Consider the following 25,544-nt stretch of genomic DNA (forward strand, 5'->3'; position numbering starts at 1 on the left):
AAAAAAAGTGGTGCAGTCTCAACGAAATGGTCACCAACTAACGACAACATTCTGTGTCAGGTGATAAATCAATCAGCTGTTTGCTATGATACTGCATTGGTTTTCATTGATATTTAACTCAATACACTAGTAAACTCTGATGAGATGGTCCTGAACTTCATCTATTTTCTTGGCTTCAAATTTTTATATCACATGCGAGGTCTATTCTGTAGATAGTAAATGTTATAACTCAACCAGGAATTAACCTTATTTTAGACATAAAAAAAATCACAAATATAAATCTCTGACAAATTGATGTCAGTCCTAAGACGAGTAATTTCATGTAGAACTGGTAGGCAACAAAGGAATATACATGTTACAAAATAAAAAATAGAAATGTGTGTGTGTGTGTGTGTGTGTGAAATAGAATGTGTCTTCAAGTAGCAATTCAGTTTAACAACATGTTAGTAGGCATAGTGAAATATAACTGTATTGCTAGTTTTATCAGCTTTTACTGGCCAATAATGTTTTTGAGATTTAACTATAGATATCACTTGTAAACATCATAAAGTTAGTGAGAAGGAACTCCTATACATCAATGACTTGAGGATTTCCTTAAGCCTTTTAATAAAGATAGTCAAAACCCCAAAACATTATTTTCTAGGTTATTTGTGTAGTTTTGAAAATCTTGGAATCTTGTGATATTATCATGATTGAGGAGGATGTCTACAAAGCTTTTGCAATCGTCAAAAGTTCACAATATTACTGGAGAGGATCTTGATAAAACCCAATCAAGGATTAAAGGCATGAGGAAATTGTACTAAATATGTACTGCACGTACAACACACAAAATGTCAGATTAGATTATTGAATTAAATTGTGCTGTCTTATTTTAATCCATATTGGAGAATCCAAACTATTAAGACAGTAGATATTTTAGTTTATGTTGTTATTTGAATAAAAAGTTTTACTAGAATTGTAGTCAAATCCATTTTATTAAAATTAAAATTTTAATAGAAGAATTTATTACAATTTTAAAAATACATCATAAAGAGTTTGAGACAAAAGTGGTGGATTAAAAACTTACGATAAGATGTTGTTCAATTGCCACTATCTTATTTGTAGATATTCAATTATTAAGGGCCTTGAAATATATTTATCTAAATCTTTCTTAAATTCAAGAGGATGAAAAAACAGATAAAGTTTTATACAAAAAAAATACTACTCCATTGATTTATAATTCAAAATATTTATATTTATTACAGATGAAACTTGCTAATTAAGTTCATTTACTTTTAGTTTGTAGGCAATTTCTTGATAATCACAATGGTTAAAAAAAAAACTGTGGCTAATTGTTTTACAATCCTAATGCTCCCTAAGAAAGGGTGATCCCTTCAATATAGCGGCAATAGATCATAATGTTGAGTAAATGTGTGAATAAACAATGTCATAATGCAATAAGGAAATAGAAGACACTCCATTCTAGTAGAATGTAGTTCTAGTCAAACTTAGTAGAGTTACGAAGAATAGGCAACTACCATGTACTACCCTAACAATAGGGCTGATGTTATCCACACAGCACAAATTCAAAAAATGTATATCAGATTGTTGTTAAAAAACTTCAATATCAACGATACTTTTTTGTCATGTTGCCATCAAATTGTGTTAAGATTACGTCAATTTGATGTCAACCTGAAGTAAAACTTTACTCATTTCAATGTAAAGTAGACTTAAAAAGTGAACACCCTGAACATCCTATGATATGAGAGATATTTTTAGCAAAATAATGTACATAAAATTATTATAAAATTTTTACAAAATTATTAACTTTTATAAAACTGTGATCATATTGAGATAAAATATTGAAAAAACTTATGTAAAATATTTTACCAAATTGTCAAATATTGATCAAATTGATGGAAAGTTGTTGTTAAATTGATATCGAAGCGACATTAAAACCATGCTGATGAAAACAAGACTTTATCCATTAGCTGTGTATATTAATCAGTAGACAAGACATCTGATGATAAAACTTTAATAAGGCAGAATTTACAGAGCTCATGTTCATGAACTTGGATAGCATCAGCATGATTTATTATTTTTCAGCCGGTTCAAAATATAGGGTGTTTTTTAAAAGAATGCTGGGATTTTAAATAGTAATTGCTTGGATACTATTCAAGGTAACTAAACGTTTTATACGTCAAATTGAAGCTAAAGTAACTAAGTTTTGGTTCCCGTGTAGCAAGGGAGGAAACTTCCTTGGCATACGTAAAACAGGTGCAGGGTGAGGGGACGCGGAAAGGTCGCCCCCGGAAACATCACCCCCCTACGTCATAATGACGTCAGAGACCGGGGGGTGATGTTTCCGGCCGCGGACACTCAATTTCAGTTGCAGCATGCCCACAAAAATAACTCGTCGATATGACGAGTTATTTTTGAGTTTGCGTATTAATTAGATAATTATATTCACTTATCATATACAATTACCAGATTTTCTAATTACAATTGATGTTAACCTTATACGCTAACCCCGATCGTTTTCAAAATGCACACCCCGGAAAGGTCCCCCCCTGCCATGATCACCCCCGGTATACCTGCTGTAGGGCTTGGGCTCGTGACTCGAGCCAGCTATTGTTCACAAGGGTAGAGACTGTCCCATATTACCACCGCTCGACTGAACTCGAAAGAATGGGAAGGATTTTGTATTATTACGCAAATGTTGTGGATATTAAGATAAATACAAATTAACACTTTGATATTGTGCTTTCTCTATAGACATTTCCCCTTAATTTTATACATTAAATGATGTATAAATTACATATAGTTTTTTCCGTCAACGTATAAAATGTATTTGAAACACGTGGAAATGAAATAAAATGTTTATAGTAATAGTACAAATTAAGTAAGGAATCAACTCGTATTAATATGAGCATGCTTCAACCACTCAACATAATAGTGAACCCTCAACAAAACACACTTGACAAACATATTTTCACATTTCCTAATTCTTATATTGTAAACATTGAGCAATAAATGCTGTATATGATATACATTTAAATAATTGTCTGGATTTTATGGTAAAATAAATGCATTGAGAATATTCCTGATTTGATATTGGTGAAGGACTCTTTCCCGTAAAAAGAATTTAGAAAGTAAATATTGGTTAGTTTCTTCGCCAATAAACAGGGAAAAGTTCACACTGTTTACGTTTGCGTTGACAGAGAAGCAAGCAACAGTGTCACATTCACTTTATTTCATGATTTCACACTGCTGATTTTAAATAACTAAATTGACATTGAAGTAGTACAGTTATTCCATGAACGGTCACCCATTGTTTTGAAAGTTACACATTTAAATCTACCTGTAGTTCACAGAATATTAATACGTATAACTTAAAAGTTTGCAAGAGAACATAATCCTAAGTATGGTATCCACTATTCTCAGAGTATTGATTTATGGAATTCGTCTGTAATTTGCAGACTTTTAATTCGTAGAGTACAACTGTATTTATAGCGGGAAGTAATTTTATGTAAAATAGCTGAGACTTCCCCACTTCAGTTATCCCTCCCAAGAATACCTGAGTCAAATACGTTTGTTTAACATAGTTAAGGAAAAGTTTAGTTAGTTATTTACTAAAGTCAGTTTCAACTTTTTACCATAATTCGTACATTAACATAATTCATAATTATCACTGTTATCTAGCCTATGTACTTAATTAATTTGGAAGGGGTTAATTTGTGAACAGAACGCCTCATAGAGTTTTAAACAGATTTTGAAAATGTTAATGTAATTTGTAAAAAGTATACTCTGAAGTTGCACTAACAATAAAATCAGCTCAAAATATGGCAGGGGATTTTCCCCGGTGTTTTCTAGAGACCTGCTACAACGTTTCACATTTTTATAACCCTCAAAATTTTGGTATATCGATATAGACTACACACATTCTACAAAAATGACATAACTTTCATGGCATAAACTTATAGGCCTACTTACACAGATTTGATTTCAGACAAATCTTTATTTTACCCAAGGGTAGAAGTATTAGAGACGTATAGTTCAAATCTACAGATTTCCTAAATACGAGGATCCATTACGGTAGGAGAAAACATCATTTAAAATTGAAACAGTATGCGGGCAAACACCGACGATCAATATTTAAGTAACTAAGGTAAATGCACCAGTGGCTGACAGTACTCCAGAAGCTGACAGTTTGAGTTTCTTAACATTATAATGTGGTATCTTAAAAATATTTACACATGATTGCATTGTTAGAAGAACATATGTTTATTCTTGATTTGTTTACAAAAAAATCAGTGAAATTTAGCCCATACTCGCTGAATGGTGGTGGTTTGAAAGCGACCCTGTCTGTACACATCACATTTAGTCGATTCCCTTAATGAAATTGTTAAGAAGGTAAGTTTGGTTTTTTGTCATTTCGCTAAATTTCTTAAATAGTATCAATGATTAGGCTCATTATTTTTATCAATTATACCTTTGTTGACAATTTCATGATAAAATTGGGGTGTTAGGGGTTTTGGATTAAAAATTATATCAATAGGCTTTGGTACACAAAAGCCATACAAGTTCCAATAGCTGACAGGGGATATTTGCTACTTGCACAATATTAAATTGGGTTTACCCATCGAAATTTGCATGCTATTTATAATTTATGTGATCTCACATTTTTATAAAATGATTTTAATTTTTTAATTAATTAGCCAAATTATCAAAAAAATTGTATATATTTTTTAAATATAAATAAATAATATATATATTTTTTAATGTAAATATTTTTTATTTTAAAATATGTAAAATAAATTTCCTAATAACGTTTTACATGATTTTATAATTTAATTATTAAGTTAGATTTTATTCGTTTTATAAATTATAAAACCCTTAGGTTTAGCAGCTAGTACATTTATAGTGCCAGTGTCAGCTACTGGGACAACTGACAGTCAGCTACTGGTACAAGCACTTTTTTCACTGTCAGCCACTGGAACACGTACAAAGGTTGAATTAAGTTTAAAAATGTTATAAAATATATTTAAAAAACCCTTTTTGTATGACAAATTTGAAAACTACACTAAATTTAGAATCACATAAAATCTGGAATATCTCTTTAGTTCCTATTTATTCAAAACCACGGATTATTAAGTGCGTATAGTTTCTTATACTGTCAGCTACTGGTGCGTTTACCTTACTTGTAACATAAAAACGTCAATGACAGTTTGAAACCAGCTGTTAGTTAAAACAGCACTGAAATGACTTTAAATTATTAGCGTCGGCTGCTAGACTAAAAAAATTAAACTTAAAAAAATGAAATAATGGCATTGACATTCCCTTCCTTTGAAAATTATATTTATTTCAACACAAAAATCACGAAAATAGCGAAAGTGGTTGATTCAGAATCCTGAAATGAAAAAAAAAAACTCTGTCACGTTTAAAAATATAATATATTACAATTAATTGCACACTCTAGTGGATATCGATGAAACCCACCCATATGAATTCTTGCTTATCCGTTTACTTTTCCACTCTTTGCGTTTTTGTACATGCCAAGTCAAGTCTTAAAACATTACATTTAAAACAATTGTATTAAATCTTCCATAAATTACAAGAAACAGTGACTCATTCATTTTCCCCGATTTCGAATATTTGTGCGCAATCTTGGCGACTTATGTTCAGTCTCCAGCATTTTGGAGGTGTTCGCAATTCAGACACACCCGTTCCCATAGTCCGATTATGCTGGTTCACGAACTCGTTCTAATAAACTTAGGCGTACACGTTTGTAACAAATCTCATCAAACTCGCAGCGTTGTTGCCCGAGTACCGCGCTCACGGTCACATATACAGGGTGTATTTATAAAGTCCCGCATGGGCTTAATATTTTCAAAACGGCAATAGATAAATCAATAAGATTTGGTACATAAACACCATACCTAGAAACAACGTATTAAAGACTGTAAGTTTTCTGTCATATAATGGGGACATCCCGCAAGGATTCAGAAGGAAATCTTAAATAAGAGCATAGGTTGATATTTACGGATAACCGTAGGCATATTCTACAACTTAGTAGAACGTTATTTTTTCATTAAAGCCATTTTTCATTTAGGAAACACATTATTTTTCTTTTTACTTTGTTTATTTGTTGTGCTCTTGGTCTTTAATGTTTACCAGGTTTTTAATGATTTATTTGTTACCAAAAACAATTTAAGAAAATATATTTAATTATTTAGTTACATTATCTTTTACGTAGTTAAAATGACAAAGTACCGTATTTGATTTGATAATTTGAAATATTGTCAAAATATTTTTCAACCTTTTCCCATATAAGAAGGCGTCCAAACACTACCAAATAGGTAAAGGTACTACAGTAGCAAATTGTGGATTTATAAAAAGAAATTAAAATAAGAATACGAAACGAAACACACAAATTTAAAGGGCGTAATACAAAAAAAGCTTCCCTATTTTTTCTTTATGCTTTTTTCTTCTTTTTGTGCTCTTGATTTAGATTTTTATATATTTTATTGTTTTAAATTATATTGTAAATGAAGTTTGTACTGTATAAATTCCTTGACACTTTGTAGAATATTGAATTTTTATTCAGTTATATTTTTGTATTTTCTTTCCATAATTAAAATGTATAGGCCTAATAGACGATTTAGTACCCACTGTGCGTATTTATTTCTCAATTGAAGTACCTGTCTTCCAAACTTTGTTACAAAATCCTAAATTTGTTTTGGCGAATTTCCCCTATAGGGAATAAGCTATTACCGTAGTACTCATGGTAAGACCTGGACCCGGGACCGATTTACTTTTTCGTTTTGAGGTCCCTAGATGCCAAAAACACCATCCGTTCAAATTCATAAATTTGATTTAATTTGGTACAAGCGTGTAAACCTACGTTGATTCGAACGAGTTCGCGAACCAGCATGATCGAACCAAGGGAACGGGGGTTTATGGGGGGTTTTATGGGGTAAAAATTGGTTTTCCCCATTTTTGACACTAAAAATTTAAAATTTAGCAATTTCTCTATACACCATTTTGTAGAGCTTAAAAAAACAAATAATTTAGTATATTGAAGCGTTAATTATGTGCCTAGAAAATTCCAAAAATCTGTAAATTTAAAATTTCCATGTTATACTTAGAATAAGTAAACTGTTTGCTTGTTTATATACATATTTTAATCAAATTTGGAAAATGCATTCATTTCATCCTAAACTACTATCATTTTACAAAAAAAAAAAAAAAAAAAAAAACACCTTTTTACCCTCCTTGTTGCAGCAAACCTAAGTACTCGTTAAACCTTGATGGTTCAAAACTGGACCCAGCTGTTCCTGATAATTGGGCTTAAAATAAGTGATCCTGGCTAATGAATCAGCTGATACAGTCAGTAAAAAAGCTACACAGATCATATCACACCATTCTACACTCATATTTGGGTTAAAATACGCACCTAGGTGGCGTCCCCATATCAATTGATATTGATATGTATTGAACTAATGTTATTTAAATAGGGAATAAATGTGATATTTACAGAGACATTTTAGCATAAATCCAATCAGGCAAATGGTTATTCGCTTAGTTTGCAGGTTTGCTGTGGTGGCCGGAGGGGGTATTTTTAATTATAATTGGCACTTTGTGATACATTAATTGGAGTATATACGAATGTTACTATCGTTTAAGCAATGTAATACAAGTTTAAAGCTCAACACTTCAAATTTTGATTACATATTAAAAATTTGAACTCACGTATATATTCCCCTTAGTAATTATGAAACATAATTTTGCAAACTTCAGTAGTAAAAAGGTTTTCTAAACATATACATCTTATAACAAAACTAATTTATTGGTATTTCAACACTGATTGCAAGCAATCTTCTCGATTTAAAGTTATTCTGATATTTTTATTATACTTTGATTATATTTCTCTATTCCAGTGATATGAATCTAGCCTAGGCTGTTTCTGAATTAAGGTACTTTTTGGCATAACCTTTAGAATAGTATCATTTACATATTTGTAATTACTAACAATTAATTATTTCGTTAAATTTAAGGGATTAAACCCCTAAAAGATATTATTATGTTTATTCTTATTTAGTAATATGTTTCTAATTTTCAAATTATTAATTAAATCGGGGCCAAACCTAAAGCAATGCGATTCATTTTTAATACTGTACATTTAGCAATTATTCTATTTTTAACAAATGTGTTGCTTAACAATTACCATAGGGTGTAAGGTAAGTTTACTGATGTTGATAAGTATAACTACTTTTTAATGCAACAGAAAAAATGTATACTTTACGCATTACCGTATCGTTGGTAGTTTTTTTTTATGAATTAAGTCTAAAAGAATCATTTTTAAAGTCAATCTTTGCTCGTATAACAATACGAGCAAAGATTGACTTTAAAAATGTAAAAATGTATGAACTTCTAAGACAACTAAATATAGTTTTGTCTTAGAAGTTCAACTAAGTCCGACTTCTAAGACAACTAAATATAGTTGTCTTAGAAGTTCATACACATCTAAATCTACTGATTGATATTCCACTACAGGGTCTGCAATTTTCTTCTGTGGAAAAGCTGTTGTCCAAGCGACAATAATAATAAACGAGCGGACGACCCTCGGCCTCAGAACAATGGACTGGGGAGGACGGGCAGCAGGTAGGCTGCCGAGCAGCCCAGCCCTACTAGGGGTAGCGTTTCAGGGGGGGACGATTCCGGGGTGTACATAGGGGATGTCTTGCCGGAGGGGACCTTTCCGTTTCTACTTGTTTGAATTAAAATTAATAACAAAATAAGTTCGTATCAACTAGACTTTGATAAATTACTTGTCAAGCCCTTGGGGGGGTATGATTCCGGTCGCGGACATAGATTTTATACCAGCTGGTTGTCTGGTTTCGTGACGTCACGTTTAGCCTGGGGGGTGATGTTTCCGGGGGCGACCATTCCGGCGACCCCAGGGTGATAGGCCGCAATTGTGACTCATACGCCTGACGCCAGTCGCCAGTACGACGTTTACGGCGCAACAGAAGGCACAGATTGTAATTTGTAGTTCGCAGAGTTTCTATCTATTGCTAAATTAAACTAAATTTAAATCTATTTGATGATAAAGAAACTTGAAGCTGGTTTAATGAGTTTCGTGGCACCGAAGTGTTTTGAAAAGACATTCACCTGGCCGGCTAAAAACAAGCGATGACATAGTCAAAGAAATCCGACAATTCTGCATCAGAAGCCCAAAAGAATCTATTGCCCGACGAAGTCTATAGTTTAACAAACCTAAATTGGCCACTTTATGAAGTTATCTATAAAAGATAAAGTTTTTGTGCCAAAAAAGGTTCAGTTAAGACATCAGATAAAGACCCCGACCGCCCTAAGCATAAGGACTTTGCCAGTTTTACGCTCATATAAGATTGATGAAAATCTGAATTTTATCAAATCATTCCGAATCGTATGAAAGAATGTGAAAAAAAACTTTATTCTTTTCCCTTCAATTTGACGTTTAAATTGTTTAATTATCTTGAATAGTCCCTGAGCAACGACCGTTTGAAATCCCGGCATTCTTTTAAAAACACCCTGTATTTCTAATTGGAGGTAAACAGATAAAATTGAATATTTAACACAGATATTATGACACGCTGGTCCCAAGAGCTTTTTGCTAAATTAATGTGCACATTAGTCGCTATAGCCTGTATCAAATATCTAGAAACTCTCTGTTACTGTACAAAGTGTGACTGACCGTTCCATGGGTGGAGACTTCAATCCTGATGGTTCCGTTGACTTGTCCGAGGTCGGGGCTAGGTTCTAGCCGGAGGGTGTACAACCGTGGGGTGATGGTGGAGGGAAGGCGGTAGACGACGGGTTTAGGGTCCTGGGATAGGGACTCTTGAAGACCCACAACCATCAGTAGCAACAGCGTTAGCCTGGAGCAGAACAGGATTGTCTCAACAACCAAAACTCACCTATGTAGTAGTCATCCCATCTACGAGGGTAGATTTTTAAGTAAGGTTTGTTTTTGTGCATAGCTGAGTAGTTTGCGTGTATGCCAAAACGAGTCTCCTCACCACTTACTGGCATATTGGTGAATAGAACTATATTTGAAGCTCTGTAGCCGACGTGTACACTTCGCTGTGTGTTTTTAAAATTGTTGAATCTCTCATCACGTGTGACATAAGGTCTTACAAGAAACATATACAAGCTGACATTTAATCAATAGTTCAATAATCTTAAAAACTATAAAAACACACAGCGAAGCATATACAGTATGTCAGCTACAGAGCTGCAAATGGTGTCGTTCTGTTCAACAATGATTCCAGTAAGCGGCGAGGAGTCTTTTTGAGGCATACATGCTAACTACAGAGCTCTCCGCAAAATGGCCCTTACTTAAAAATTGATTCTTGTGTATGGACCAGCTGTCACCATTTTCTTGTTCCAAAAGAACATAATTGAATGATTTTACAAAACTTAATTTTTAATGATGGACCATCAGAGATCAACTTTAAATCCTATTTGACTAGGTAATCGTAAACATAAGTTATTGAATGAATAATTTAGGATGTTTAAGTATTTTGAAGTACAGTAGACTCCCTCTTATACGGACTCCTTGGGACTGAGGCTATCGGATAACAGGTTTTCCGGTTAAACAAACATCCCCGATTCATGTCACGGGAATTACTCAAAAATGAAATATTTAGCTTAAATTTGGGAAAGCATTGCATTCAGACACCTGATCACTGGTCTCCAATCTTTCTCATGAGAAAAGTCGTTTCAGTACCCCCCACTTCCTGCTGACCCAGTCCCATGTGCTGATAAAAATTGTCCAGTTAAAAAGATGTCACTTATGCCGAGTGTAATTTGGTTAAAATTATTACTGTTTAGAAGGAATCGAGATAAGAGGGAGTCTTCTGGGATGGCAATCATAATAAAGAACTCCAATCCGCAAAGAGACTTTGACACATACATGATCCGTCATGGACGCACCTTTCTACTCATCTCACCACCATCCAAAGAGCCAGAAAGGAAAAAATTACCCCAGCTGCAAGCTACAGAAATATCATTGAACTTTCATATAGGATCTCACAAGAAAACAACTCAAAGAGTAGACTTGCTAATGAGAAAACCTTACTACATCTTAAATAAGGCCCTTCCAGAGAATATAATCAATGCATGAATATAATTAAAGGGTGCGTTAAGATATTAAGAAAAATAAATAATTGTAGATTGAAGATAAATTTTAATACCTCTTAAAGATTCTTAAATCTACTTCCTGAAGAAGTCTTATATTAGGTTAATACTTCAGTATTATGTATTGTGATCTTTTATTTGTTAGTATATTTATTTTCTCAGAAAAACTATCCGAACTCTATTATACAAAATCATTTCTAAACAGCAAAAAATAAGTTATGTTATATTTTAGCTTTCCTTTAAAATATATCTTAATTGTTATTGAAGGTCGTGGTAAGTTTAAACTAAAAACTGATGCGAAATTCAAATCGCTAATGGTCACAGGATCATTTTTCTACAATATATTCTACAAAAAGTACAAGAGACCCAACAGGTCACAACCTGAAAATGTTAGTCATATGAAACTAGTCATAAGAGGTTGCACACCTTTTTAACATGTTTAATCAGTTTCCAACCTAATCACGGGTGATTCATATTTATTTAGACACGCTCTATAAAAAATGAAAAACTTCAAAAAAATGTTCATTGGAAACTTATAACTTGTAACGAAGCTTGTTGATATAACTTTGATTATAACCACTTCTATCTAACGCTATGAATCAACTTATTAAACATTTTTTATTTATTCGGATTATACTTCAATTCCAATTTATACTTACAGAAGTTTAAACAATTTTATTTACAAATTTTGTATTTATGCACAATTTTTCCATAAGGGAAGTGTTTGTTCAAAAAATTCCAATTTTACATTTTTTGGTGGTATGAGAGTATATTTTTTCAATTTAAGAAAATGGGAATTGAATATCAACAAGTAAATATATAAAAAGGGAATCCTTTAACATTTTTTTCTTCCTACATTTTGTTGACTTTTATGATACTGATAACATATGATCAACTTGAAGTGACAGTCATCGTTGTTGTACACCTTATTAATTCCATAAAAAAAAACAATTAAAGCTACCAAAAATGGTATAGCCTAATACTTTATTTTTCATGATTGTGACTACAATGAAAAAAATAAAACACATCAATGTAGTAAAATTTGTTTACAAAGTAAGAGGAAGTTATAACTAATTTATACTTCAATTTACAAATTAACATCTAGAATAATTTGGAATCAGGAGTTAAAAACAGTATTTCAACATTTTTTATATCCACTTGTTAGAGAACAATATTTTGGGTAAGCAATGTTCTTTTTCACACTTTCATACATTTCCGTTGATCGTCTGGAATTTTAAAAGTAGAATCGAAGAAAGATTCAATGAATATTCCGTTATAAGATCTTTTTGACGGTTTTATTAATGTGATTTGTGTTATATTTGGGAAGGACGTAAAGTTATAACTTAACACTGTCTTTATTTATAGATTTGTTGTTTCAGAATTTTTGTTGTTGTCTGTATTGTTATTAATTTCAAGCATACATGTTCATTCTTCAATTAATGCTTAATAGCATAATAACAATGCTTAGAAATAAAATCATTTAAATTATGAAAGAATTAATATTTAAGGATTGAAGAAACTATACAAATAATTGAACAAAATACGTTTAAATATATTTAATTTTTTTTTTTTTCTTAATGGAGAGTTGAAATAAATACTAAGAATGATGAACATTATAAGAATATATTTTGAAAATTAAATTTACAGAATAGTTTTTATCAGTAATAAATTTACATTGTATCAATTTAAATGTAGTGAACATTTTCCTTACACATTAGAAAAAAGAATATAGCTTAGCAAAATGTTTCATTTAAATAACGGGTTTCAAAATTAAATTGTCAAATAATAGAAAAATATAAACTTTTAAATTGTTTGTTAGAGTTCCATGATAAACAAGAAATTTACAGTTGGGTTACTAACCAAACCATCCCTCGCTTGATATTTGGGAAACTGAAGTAAAAACTAACAACATCCCATAGAGTACAATAACATATGAATCTTACTATACACAATCATACTGTATATCTTTGGTATACATTTTTCATCAGCTTACTAACAACACCAGTAAAATAAAGGGGAACAATAACTTAAGAACAAAAGATGTTTAAAGACTAGGCCCACATTTACAAAAGATAATAATACTTTGATTATAGCTAAACACTATTCACATTTTTAAAATATATGGCTAATTGTTATCAAAACATTTCACAAAACAAAAAATATTCCTACAGGTAGCTACAATGGTTTTAAAATTCAAAATAAGATATATATCAAAACTTGACTCTTAGAATTATTCAAGTTTTGTAGAGTAAAATTATCAAGTTAAATTTTAAAACTGACCTAAGATCTCCCATGATTTGACCTCAAGGGAGCCCAAAAGAGAAGAGACTAACTACCTGTGGAGGTGTTATCACCCAGCTCATCCTAATCTCTTATCTCCCTCTCCCCCCATGTACAGCATCAAGCACCACACTCAAGGTGCCAAACTCCCGATTAATCTGTATGAATAATCACCAGTTTTGGCTGACCTATTTGTAACTGGTATTCATTGAGGAAAAATTTTAAAATCTCAGCAAAAGTATTCAAGCATATTCTATAAATGTTGCACACACATTTTCAATTTTTTGTTATATTGTAATTAAATAAAAATTTGGTCCACGGTCAAATATAATTAAGGAAAAAATACTATAGAGTAGAATTTAATTTTACAAATTTTGTATTACTTGGTAAAATCCTAAATAAAATTATTTTTGACAAAAGTGAGGCGTAGGTCAACCATTTGCAACATTCTATAAAATATAGATATAAAAATATATTTTTTAGTTTCCATCAAAATAAAATAATATCGCTATCTGTATACTATAGATACATACTATAGGCCGTATGGGAAGGGTTAATATTTCCTTTTATTATCTTGTGGATTATCCCCAGTATGATGGGAAAAGTACATTTTAAAGTATAGAGTACTTATTAGCAAAGCTTGTTGCATTATCAGCAATGGTTTAAAATTAAATTGCCATCCCTAGATTTGTTGAGTAGCCAAAGATCCTATACTCCAGAAGAATATTAATTGATGTTGTATTGTTATAGATACTGTTCTTTTATTAAGTTTTAGTAATAGTTTTGACCCCATTTTACATGGATTTACCTGCATTACAATAAACAAATTTTTGGATTTCATTTAATTGATCAGACAATTTTACAATTTCCAGCCTATTTATATGAGATGACTCATCAAAGCAAGACCAATATAGGCTACTTTTTCATCAATATTTGGTTACTAATCAACTTGCTAAATGTTTTGAAATATAGGTTGAGGTTGTCACACCTTTAGTATTTAATCATATTTACTTCCTGTATCAAATCATGACCAAGCCTAACACTGAATCATGCTGCAAACTGTTGAAATTTTAAGTGAATTGATTAAATAACATGTAAGTTCTCAGCTTTTTACCATTTGTGATTGGAGATCGAAAACCAGACTATATAAAAAAAGTCATTACACCAGTGACTATCCTTGGACAAACCTACCTAAAACTAAAAATGGTTATCCTTCATAGTTATGTACTTATAAACATAGTGTAGAGCACTCGAACAATATTGGAGATTTAAGTTATGATTTTAATAAAATTTCTACTAAAACAAAACATAAGAAGATTATTGAATAGATTGTCTATTAAAATAGTCAGGTTCTTGAGATTTAAAAGTGCTGACCCAAATAAAATGTTTTCAATTTTTACAGGCAGTTTAAAATACACCTTCAGCTAATAAAAATAGAGAAAAAATGTCTGACAAACAGGAATTGTTACAATATTTCTATGTCAGAATGATCAATTTATCTAAACCAATAGATAAGTTATAACTTTCTAAGATGGAGAGCTCTGTTTTTCAAGATATAATAATCTCTGCACTTACGAAGACTTATACATTGAATCTTGTGATAAGATGTTGCAATAGCTCTCAAGGAAAGTCTGTACTTCAGGTATATTCTTGGTAAATTATGTAAATTGAGTCACTGCACTAAGTCACAACTTGAAACATATTTTGACTAAATATGGTTACCCATACACTAGAGTGGTTGGTTAATCTACATCGTCAAACAGTCATCAGGTCAAACATATGATTTAGACGATGTCTTCCATACCACCACTATGGATAACAACTATGTAGCCACAGTTAAAATCCTGGCTCCGTTGAGCAGCTTATTAGGAGTTCAAATTGATGGTACTGGCAGGCTCCGACGATGACAGAGCGGTTAAATTTTTTAAAAACTGTACACCTGATCAGCATTTGAGGATCCGACACTCCTCTCTTTGAAAATTTATAAAATTTTACTAGCAGTTGATCAATTGGTCACCTTAACTACTGCACACGGTCATTAATTAGATTTGAGTTGAGTTAATTTTTATTTAACGCTAGATCAAACATTTGAGAAAGAAGGTTAGAAAATCCTAAATTATAAAACAGAGTATAATTTAGGTAAAAGCAAGAGGCAAAATAAATTACAAAAATTTTATTTGTTGGCTTTCTTTTACAGTCCAAAGTGTTCATATACAGAAACATATGCTTTACAAGAACATTGCTATAGGCCATAAATTATCACTATTGCCACCAATGACATTTTGTATTGTCATGCATGATACAAGTACAGGTTTAATATAACATATTACACTGAGATTTGACTTTTTTAATAATTTGAAATTACATGTTGAGGTAAATTTTAATAGGATCCTATCATCTAATTACTATAAATTTATGTAAAACACTTCCATCTATGTTTTTTTTTTATTAGTTTGTAACAATTACATACAACTGTACACTTATAAAACTTGTTAGGGATGATACTATTTGCGCCTGACGCAAAACGTCCTTAACACATATGGCACACCTGGTTCTCCCAGAAATATCAGCTTTCCTACAATTTGCAGGCTAACTTATCAGTTCAATAATTCAAATCTGTGTTTTTAATGCAAATGATTTGAGAAGTTTCAAGTGTTGTCTCAGTAAAGAGTTACTTGAGGATAAATATGAACTGCTCAGTTTATGAAACCCTATCTGAAAGGGTACAAGAGATCTGGGGCGCACCCAACAACACATTTCAGATACATTCCTGGGGTTGAAAATATTGGAACATAAACAAATTGGAAAAAATACTTTTAGTAAGAAAATACTTTATACACATTTGTATAAGACTTATATTATCTAAATGTTATTTTATTGTGGTATATTTCACGTCCACACAAGGTGTAGCAAGTTTCTTTATGTTGGTTGAATAACTGGATGATACTTTGTTTTCAGTTTATTTTCTTTTTTTGTAGAATAGTTAGGTTATTTTTAGGTTTTTTACAACACGTCCATTTTTGTAAGTAGTGTATGAGAAAAAGTTGACAATTATCGATCAAAAGTGGTTTAGTAAGCCCTGAACTATCCGTTCTAAACTTAATATTGTTTTATAAAACAAAGATAAAATTGTATTAAGCTGATATTTATTCAGAGGTATGAATTTGCATCTACTTTGAATTTCATGAGAATAGTTTTTACATAAATCCACTAGGGAAGAAAGGTAGTTAAATTGAGACTAAAAATAGTAAGATCGAGATGGCTAAAGTAAATTATCGGCAAGCTAGTTTCATTTCTAATTAATTATTTAATTACCATACAAAAACTATAGAGTACTACTGACATATATAAAAATTCAGTAATTGGCAAGAAATGTTTATTGTATACTTTATGTGAAGCAGCCATGTTAAAAAGCTAAGACATACACAATTTCTGACTAGTTAATAAATATCATCACAGAGGCAATGTTAAGTACTATTTTATAATTTTATTCATTGAAATTTGGAAAATTCCAATACGGCAGATCTTTACCACCAAACTGTATAAATTTTAAAACTGAACAAAGAAAAAAATGTAAAATGTATAGGCTAACAATTTGTTATGTTTATGTTGATGATAGTTTATGTTGAAATGTTATTCCTGTAGTTACCTATTCAGAAAATAAATTATTTATGACTTGTTCAGAAGCATGTAACCCTGCTTCCATTGAAGCTTTTACATCCTATACAGTAGAACCCCAATAATCCAACCTCGGTTTGTCCGACTCCTAATTTAATCCGACAATACCATCTGCGATCCCAGAAAACTCCTAAATATCTCCTGCAGTAAAGGAAATATCATAATTGTTTCCTGCGATCAGGAAAATTATAATTTTTATCTGTAATCACGGCATACTCTTGAATATTTCCTGCGGTAAAAGGAAAATTATCGTCGTCTCCCGTGTTCAGGCAAACTTTTCCCCCAATCACGGAAACATCATCAGCTCCCACGATTGTATCAAAATATCGTACGCCTCCTGTGGTCATGGAACCATTATCATCGTCTTTTGCGATCACAAGCGATCATTAAATGTCAGTTTATCAATTAATGTGGTAATTTAATATGCTCTTCGGATAATTAGACTTTTTTCACTGTTCCAACAATGGTACCAGTCCCATATGGGAATTACCGGGGTTATACAGTACTAAATTAAGGCTAGATGTGGACCAATAGGATAAAGGTTCTTACTGTAAGAAAAGTTTTGAGAAAGAATTAAACTTCTTTTTCTTTTTGGGGTCATGTCACTCAAGTTTGTCCCTTAAGGTGGATAGGTTTGGATTCTTTGCTATAACTGTTACATATGAATTATTTGTAAATTAAACCAGTATTTTACTTGAAAATTAAATCATTTGTAGTAATGATAAGTGGAAATTATTTTAGTCAATAGCTAAAAAAATACAACAGGCTACTGAGTAATGGAGAAAAGAACATGAAACCTCTAAACTTTGTTCATGTATTTAGTATAAAACATGGAAGACAACGAGTGTATGAATGGAAACATTGTCTAAAATAGCTATCTATATAACATTTCAATTTATTATATTTATAGAGTAAATGTTAAGTAAAAAAAGATTGTTCCGGGTAGACCTTCAAGGTTCTTCTCAATTCTAAAAAATGTATACCACCACATATTTTAAACAGTAAAAAAAAAATCACCGGTTTCACATTTAATATTCAGTTTTACCAAATTTTTTTACAACGAAATCATGAAGTATCTAGTAAATAACATCATCACAACACTGGTTACTAAGTATAAATAGGCTAAGAACTGGACAATAGGCTGTACAACTTTGTGCAAATTAATTTAATCACACTCAAATTATATCACTAATCCTTAAATGAGTTTTTGACACTTAAATTTATTGCTATTAAATATTTAAAACGAACATAAAGCTATTTTTGATTTTAAATAATAAATAATCTAAAATTAAATAACACGTTAAGACTAGATTCGAATTTGAACGAGATCTCTTGGTCAAGTGGAAAGGTGATGTTTTTAGCATTGAATCAGTGTCCTTACTTGAAAATATTAATAAATTACACATTACTCATAAATGTTCAAAATGTATAATCTTAAAAATTTGTAATAAAACAAACAGAAGTTCCTTGATTACTCACCTATACTGTATACTTTTCTTTCACAAGCAATTGTATAATCTTACATTTAAGTTCAAGGTGATGAAACAATTAAACTAAATAAAAGTTTAAAACTGGTAAAATCTTAACTAAGATATAAAATACTATGTAATACTAGCACAGTGTTCTTCTTAAGTAGGTACTTGCCATTTATACTTGATAATTCTATATAGGAATTTTGGGTGGCTCATCAAATTTACCGTGGTAAAGTAACACTTCGTCCCTCAACATACTAATTAAATTATAACCTACTCTCGCATTTATGGATTCAAATTTTAGATAAGTTGCTGCTGCTTTCTTCCTAAACCAAGACTGCAAAACATCTTAGATAAATTGACATTGGTACTTAAACTAGAAAGAAATGCTAGGTAAAGTTCCAATTGTTTTACCTTTCACCCATTTGAGTCTTTCCTCAATGTTCATTTAGGGGTTTTTTCAATTATGGTTCCAACTAGTATTAATTACTGTGATTTTTTATAATTATTTAAATGCAGCTTTTTATCACTCGTAGGCAAACAAATTTTCACAAAATTAAGATGCAATAAGAAATTGAGGTAGATTTGGTTGCAATTCCAGATAGTTTGGGGTAAAATAAAATAAATAATTTTCAGAATGGAAAACGCTTATCAATCTGCAGTCTATCAGTTAATCTTTTGTGATTCGGATAAAATGTTTAAAGACGAAAAATGGCAAGAAAACTCCTACAAGCAAGTCCTTTCATAGACCAAACCTGTCAATAAAGCTGTAACAATACCAATGACATTCTCATACTGTAAATAATAAACTGTAAATAGTCAACATAATAGATTCATTCGAAATGCTGGCGTAGAAAAATAAATACTGGTCCAAACTATCATTAACTTGAGATTCAGCTTGGTCGACACACTGACATTGTAGTTAATTTTACGTTCACAATACCTTACAGATGAACGTTACAGTTAGAGTTAAGTTACGAGTGGTCGCAGATCCAGCGAATATCAGCTCACTAACTCTCGTCCCTGCTTCTCTCTCAGAGGTTAATCATCGTCTTCTTCCACGTGTTCTTTGGCCGACATGAACAACTTTTGCACAAAGTATGTCATGGACTCTGTAACATTTATATGTGTTGAAGACCAACATGTTTCACAAATGCAGATATGTATGGTAAATGGTGAAAATGGTGACTTGTAAACTAAAATAAAAAAGTGTGAAAATTATAAATTTTAAGCTGAACTTGTTTGGATGATTTTTTTTATGAAACTGTAATAGTTTTGTGTTTTAACATAGAATAAGACGAAGCCATTAAATATTTGATAATTTAATACGCCTGTCTTTATAGGGAACTAACAGTTTGATAAATTATATACAGTCAAACATTAATAAAACAAAACTCAATACAACAAATTACTTAGATAGAATACACTTTTTTAACGTTTTCAAACCACCTTCCCTTACAAGGAATAGGGGTCTAGTTGATGTACCTCACTGTAGGCAGAAAAGGTACAGAAAACTGCAAACAGTCATTTTGTTTTAGGTATTAAATTATTTAATAAGCTTCATCCTCAAGTCAAGTCCTTGCCGTTAAGTGTCTTTAAAAGAAAATTAACTATGTGGCTTTCATCTCACCCATTTTACAAAATTGAGGAATTTTTCAAATGTGATCTCATTTTTTGCTAATGTTAAATGTTTTTAAGTTAGGCTAGGATTTTACCATAGGATTTCGTAATACTGTAATTAATTTTCATATACTTCATGTTCACTTATTTTGATATGTTTTTTACCATATTCCATCTGTGATAATGTTAGAAATTTTGTCCCTCTATGTTCATTGTTACACCTGTGATAACCATTAGCCTTTTTTAAGAAAGACCCACTGTCATTCATAATTTAAGTTTGTTAAGTTTGCCTATTTTTAAATTATTTTAAACCTGTTAAATGTTAAACTAAGGGCAGCCTATATTTTGGATTTTTCATGTCTAATTTTAAAGTATTGCATCTTATATCTTTTTACAATAATAATGACGATGTCAATTACAATAATGTATTGTTTAAAGACTGAATAAATGATTATTATATTGACTATATTCTATTCTATTGACAATTCAATCTATGCCTCAATAAAACTAACCAGTCTTGTTTGGAATATCAATATAACAAAGTTTAAACATTTTCAACTTATACGTAGTGGAATGAAAACAAAAATCAAACATTAATAAGACATTAATTCAGCACATTACAAATAAGCAATAGACATCCTCACAAAGAAATCAACAGTTAGCGCAGTTGGGACTTAAGTGTTGTGTATGAAGCCACCACACTCAAATTTGACAATGTACTTCACCATTGTGGTTGTGTTACCATTGTGGTGGAGAACCTTAAATAGTGTTTAATTTGTGTTCAACTTAACCTCAAGTATAATTTTGTTGCCTAACTAATGTACAGCCAACTGGAATAAAATTAGTAACATGTTCATCTTTAAACCTAAATTAAATTAAATTAATTTTATTCCAATCAATCATGTAATGATCACGTAATTCTTTTTTTAATAAATCTTGTTCGATAAATTAGACAGCTCCTTCTTATTCTTAATTTATAACCTGTTATTATATTTTCTAAAGAGAATGGATGTCATTAAAAATGCGCTGGAAACCAAATTAACTTTACAAAGTTTTGCTAATACTACCCACATAAACCTCTTGTCCACAAAGGGTTAAAGCCTTGAAAAGGTTTGGCAACAGGCAATCTTGATTAATATAACAATTTTTAACATGTGATGAAGAGTTTGTAGTATTTTTAGTATTTTCCAACTTTGGTATGGCTGGTTTAGGTAGGATAAGAGTCTACTGTGTTGTAAAAACTTACGATGTGCCTGATGGAACCATTGAGGCTTGTTGGTCCATCTGACTCCGATGAAATAAGCCGGAACTCCGGTAAGAGTGATGGCAACAGCGACGGCTACTTCTAGAGGCTTGTAGTAGATAGGGAGGAACACTAGGAACAGGCAAATGATGATGAAGAAGATCGGGATCCACACAGACACCTGGAACAGAATATCACCTGTTTTATCCCAGATTAGTGATGCGGACCGGGTGGTGGGGGGTGCGGACCCAGCGGATAGGGTATTTATAAAAAGGTATTTCCCTGGGTATTTTTGAAAATTACAAACACTAGCAATGTTTTGCTTAGTTCATTGGATTTGTCATGTCAAAATTAGTAAACAATTAATTAGGCCTATGGTCATTTGATTGTTGGAGGGTATATACAGGGTGACAAAAAAGTCTGGAAACGGTTTAATATCTTTTTAACTAAATTCGTTAGAAAATTCAAACCTTTTACATCAACTTATATGTATGAAAACTACTTTTTGCAATCATTGCCATTATTTGACCTTCACCAGGGGACGGCCCATGAGGAGTAGGTACATAATCTTTAATGTAAGCATAGGTTGATATGCACATCATTTTAAAGGTCTGGTCAAGTGGAGCTCATTGCCGGAAACCGCGTCAAAAAAGGTTCATCTGTTACAAAATGGCGGCAGTTCAAAGTTGTTGCGGAATATACCTGCAGAGGCCTTAGTTTTGGTAAATACTCATAGTCAACATTAGCAGGGAAATCTAAAACCCGGTTAAATTTGTTTTGAAGATTGAATACTATTATTCTATGAGCTAGTTGACTTTAAAATACAGTTTAAGCTCTCAAACTTATGTTTAATACGAGTATTTGCCCATACTAAGGCCTGTGCAGGTATATTTCACAAGAACTTTGGACAGCTGCCATTTTGTAACGGATGAACCTTTTTGGACGCGGTTTCCGGCAATGAACTCCACTTGACCAGACCTTTAAAATGATGTGCATATCAACCTATGCTTACATTAAAGATTATGTACCTACTCCTCGTGGGCTGTCCCCTGGTGAAGGTCAAATAATGGCAATGATTGCAAAAAGTAGTTTTCATACATATAAGTTGATGTAAAAGGTTTGAATTTTCTAACGAATTTAGTTAAAAAGATATTAAACCGTTTCCAGACTTTTTTGTCACCCTGTATAGTTAGTTTGTTTGAGCAAAAAAAAACTACATATTTATTTAAACTCTCCTAAAATCAACTGCTAAATATTTGATTAACTTATTCACATGTGAAACATTTTTGTAGAAAGATAATTTTTCAAAATTATAAGACGAAAATGTATGGTAAAACTTCAATAAAAAAAACTTAACAGTTAGTATGCACCACATTCGAACAAATATCGCATAAATGTACAATAATGGGGCTAAAATTCAATATAACACTTAGTAAGCCGAATTCTGATTTTTTTTCATACAGTACGTATGTTTACAAAATTACTGATGAAAGATTTACTAAAACGTTTAAGACTCAAAATTGATACTTGGACCATGGCCTGTACAAACTGACAAAAGAAACACAAAACTTGACACTATACACAAAACATTAGAATATTTCACTGTTCTAACAGTATTGTCAACTAAGGAAGGTTTGAGTTGAAGGGAAAGTTGTCTTTAGGTCTAATGGTGGTCAGGAAGTTCATATGTTAACTGAGATAGTGTTTTTGTCTTTAAAATCACTAGCATGAAAAGGATTTTAAGTCAAATTTGACTCTTTACTTAAGACAAACCTTTTTTTTATCTTGATAAACGCCAGACGGTGATCTTTTAGTGATCATATTACCTTGATGGGGCGTGGAATGTTGGGTCTCTTGTACCTTAACCACAGGATTCCACTGACTGACAACATAATGAAGAAACTCTCCACAAAACTGGAGTAGGTGATGAGTGCGTAGATGTCACTAGTACATAGCATCATCAGAGACAAGATGTTCTGCAAACAGAAATATTAGTTTAACAAACATCGTCAGGATATATGATCTATAATAAAAGCTCACGTACGTATGAAGAAATAAGTAGCCTATTTAATATTGACTACATACCTTACACATGTATCAGTAAGATAAAGACCTTTTTCTGTTATGTTAACAGTTTGAAAACAAATTACAAATTCAAGCACATGGATTGTTTATGGTGACACAGGAACTAGTTTACCAGGTAAATAATTGGTAACTTTGAAGTGCAAGTGAAATGATAAAGGACACCTCCTAGTTGGCTATGATGATTTCCAAAAACTCACCAGGAAAACCAATGAAGGTGTTGGAGTAAGTTTGGAAACATTTATCTGAGCCAACATGACAGGGAAATGGCCGTACCTCGCTCCTACAAAACACATCCTGAAACCATCAACAGTCGTTTAACAGCAGGAAAATCTCCTCAAACAACATAAACATACAGATTTACCCAATCCCATCAACTTGTAATAGTCAATACGATACCTTTTTTTGTCGGTTGCCTTTTGTTCTTGATGTTTGTAAAAAGTCACACAACAAAACTCGCTGATTCAACAAAAGTGTCATTTTCAGTGGTTCCATTAAATATTTAAAAATGAATGTTACTTTTTACAAATATTTGTCAGACACAATTGTTTTTTTCACATTACCAATACTAATGTAATGTAATGTAGTGTCAAGTGTTTGGTCTTTGTGAACTTCCGAACAATCAAAGATTCTTGTGTTATATTGTTTAAGAACACAATATAATAAGAGGAATGTGATGAAAGATTCTAAGTGTTGTTTTGTAAAAACGTAAATAATAGTGAGGATGAAGACGAATAAAAAACGTTTGCTGATTGGACTAAGTCATCATATGTTGCAAGGAGTATTAGGTGAGATGGTTGGCATTTATCTCTAAAAAAGCTATCCATGCTGTAACTTATGAGGTTAAAAATGGACCAAAAGATTTAAATATTCAAATTAAAGTCAGTTAACGTTTACCCTAACAGTGATGAAAGTTATCATCGGAAAGTAATAGATTTTTTAGTTTATATGTTCCCTGCATATTAAGTTATGAAAACTGTCACTAACAATAATGTCGTTAAGATGATATAAAATTTATCCTAACAATTAATCGTGTAATATAAAGGAGTAAAAAAAAATAAGTTATGTGTTACTATGTGGTATTATTACCTTGAGGAGGTCATTATGTGAACACTGAGTCCTCCCAAAGCTGACATGGCCACCATTAGAGGCATCGTCCATGACATGAAGCCTAGCACTCTGTCTCCAAATGTCTGCAACCAAGGTTATCAATACATTACACATGGCCACCATCAGAGCCATTGTCCATGACATGAAGCCTAGCACTCTGTCTCCAAATGTCTGCAACCAAGGTTATCAATACATTACACATGGCCACCATCAGAGCCATTGTCCATGACATGAAGCCTAGCACTCTGTCTCCAAATGTCTGCAACCAAGGTTATCAATACATTACACATGGCCACCATCAGAGCCATTGTCCATGACATGAAGCCTAGCACTCTGTCTCCAAATGTCTGCAACCAAGGTTATCAATACATTACACATGGCCACCATTAGAGGCATCGTCCATGACATGAAGCCTAGCACTCTGTCTCCAAATGTCTGCAACCAAGGTTATCAATACATTACACATGGCCACCATTAGAGGCATCGTCCATGACATGAAGCCTAGCACTCTGTCTCCAAATGTCTGCAACCAAGGTTATCAATACATTACACATGGCCACCATTAGAGGCATCGTCCATGACATGAAGCCTAGCACTCTGTCTCCAAATGTCTGCAACCAAGGTTATCAATACATTACACATGGCCACCATTAGAGGCATCGTCCATGACATGAAGCCTAGCACTCTGTCTCCAAATGTCTGCAACCAAGGTTATAATACATTACACATGGCCACCATAAGAGCCATTGTCCATGACATGAAGCCTAGCACTCTGTCTCCAAATGTCTGCAACCAAGGTTATCAATACATTACACATGGCCACCATCAGAGCCATTGTCCATGACATGAAGCCTAGCACTCTGTCTCCAAATGTCTGCAACCAAGGTTATCAATAC

General features: G+C 32.1%; 2 protein-coding genes across 3 annotated transcripts in view; both read right to left on the reverse strand.

The window, feature by feature from the left end:
* LOC128998554 (thyrotropin-releasing hormone-degrading ectoenzyme-like) overlaps positions 1–13,566 on the reverse strand; it is a 34,729-nt gene extending 21,163 nt beyond the window's left edge. Inside the window, exons 1-2 of the mRNA XM_054424740.1 lie at positions 13,444–13,566; positions 9,719–9,902 (exon numbers count right to left, since the gene is read on the reverse strand). Of these exons, the coding sequence (XP_054280715.1) occupies positions 9,719–9,902; positions 13,444–13,457 (198 nt within the window). The 5' untranslated portion in view covers positions 13,458–13,566. The remainder of the gene's footprint in view (positions 1–9,718; positions 9,903–13,443) is intronic.
* A 2,035-nt stretch (positions 13,567–15,601) lies between these two features.
* LOC128998200 (Y+L amino acid transporter 2-like) overlaps positions 15,602–25,544 on the reverse strand; it is a 32,257-nt gene continuing 22,314 nt past the window's right edge. For both annotated transcript variants that reach the window (XM_054424220.1, XM_054424221.1), the window contains exons 9-13: positions 24,628–24,731; positions 23,739–23,835; positions 23,283–23,432; positions 21,460–21,637; positions 15,602–19,705 (exon numbers count right to left, since the gene is read on the reverse strand). In XM_054424220.1, the coding sequence (XP_054280195.1) occupies positions 19,635–19,705; positions 21,460–21,637; positions 23,283–23,432; positions 23,739–23,835; positions 24,628–24,731 (600 nt within the window). In that variant the 3' untranslated portion in view covers positions 15,602–19,634. The remainder of the gene's footprint in view (positions 19,706–21,459; positions 21,638–23,282; positions 23,433–23,738; positions 23,836–24,627; positions 24,732–25,544) is intronic.

This window comes from Macrosteles quadrilineatus, unplaced genomic scaffold, assembly GCF_028750875.1.
Source record: "Macrosteles quadrilineatus isolate MER2022 unplaced genomic scaffold, UCM_ALF_1.0 Scaffold_7__1_contigs__length_78375512, whole genome shotgun sequence".
In the NCBI taxonomy this organism is placed as follows: domain Eukaryota; kingdom Metazoa; phylum Arthropoda; class Insecta; order Hemiptera; family Cicadellidae; genus Macrosteles; species Macrosteles quadrilineatus.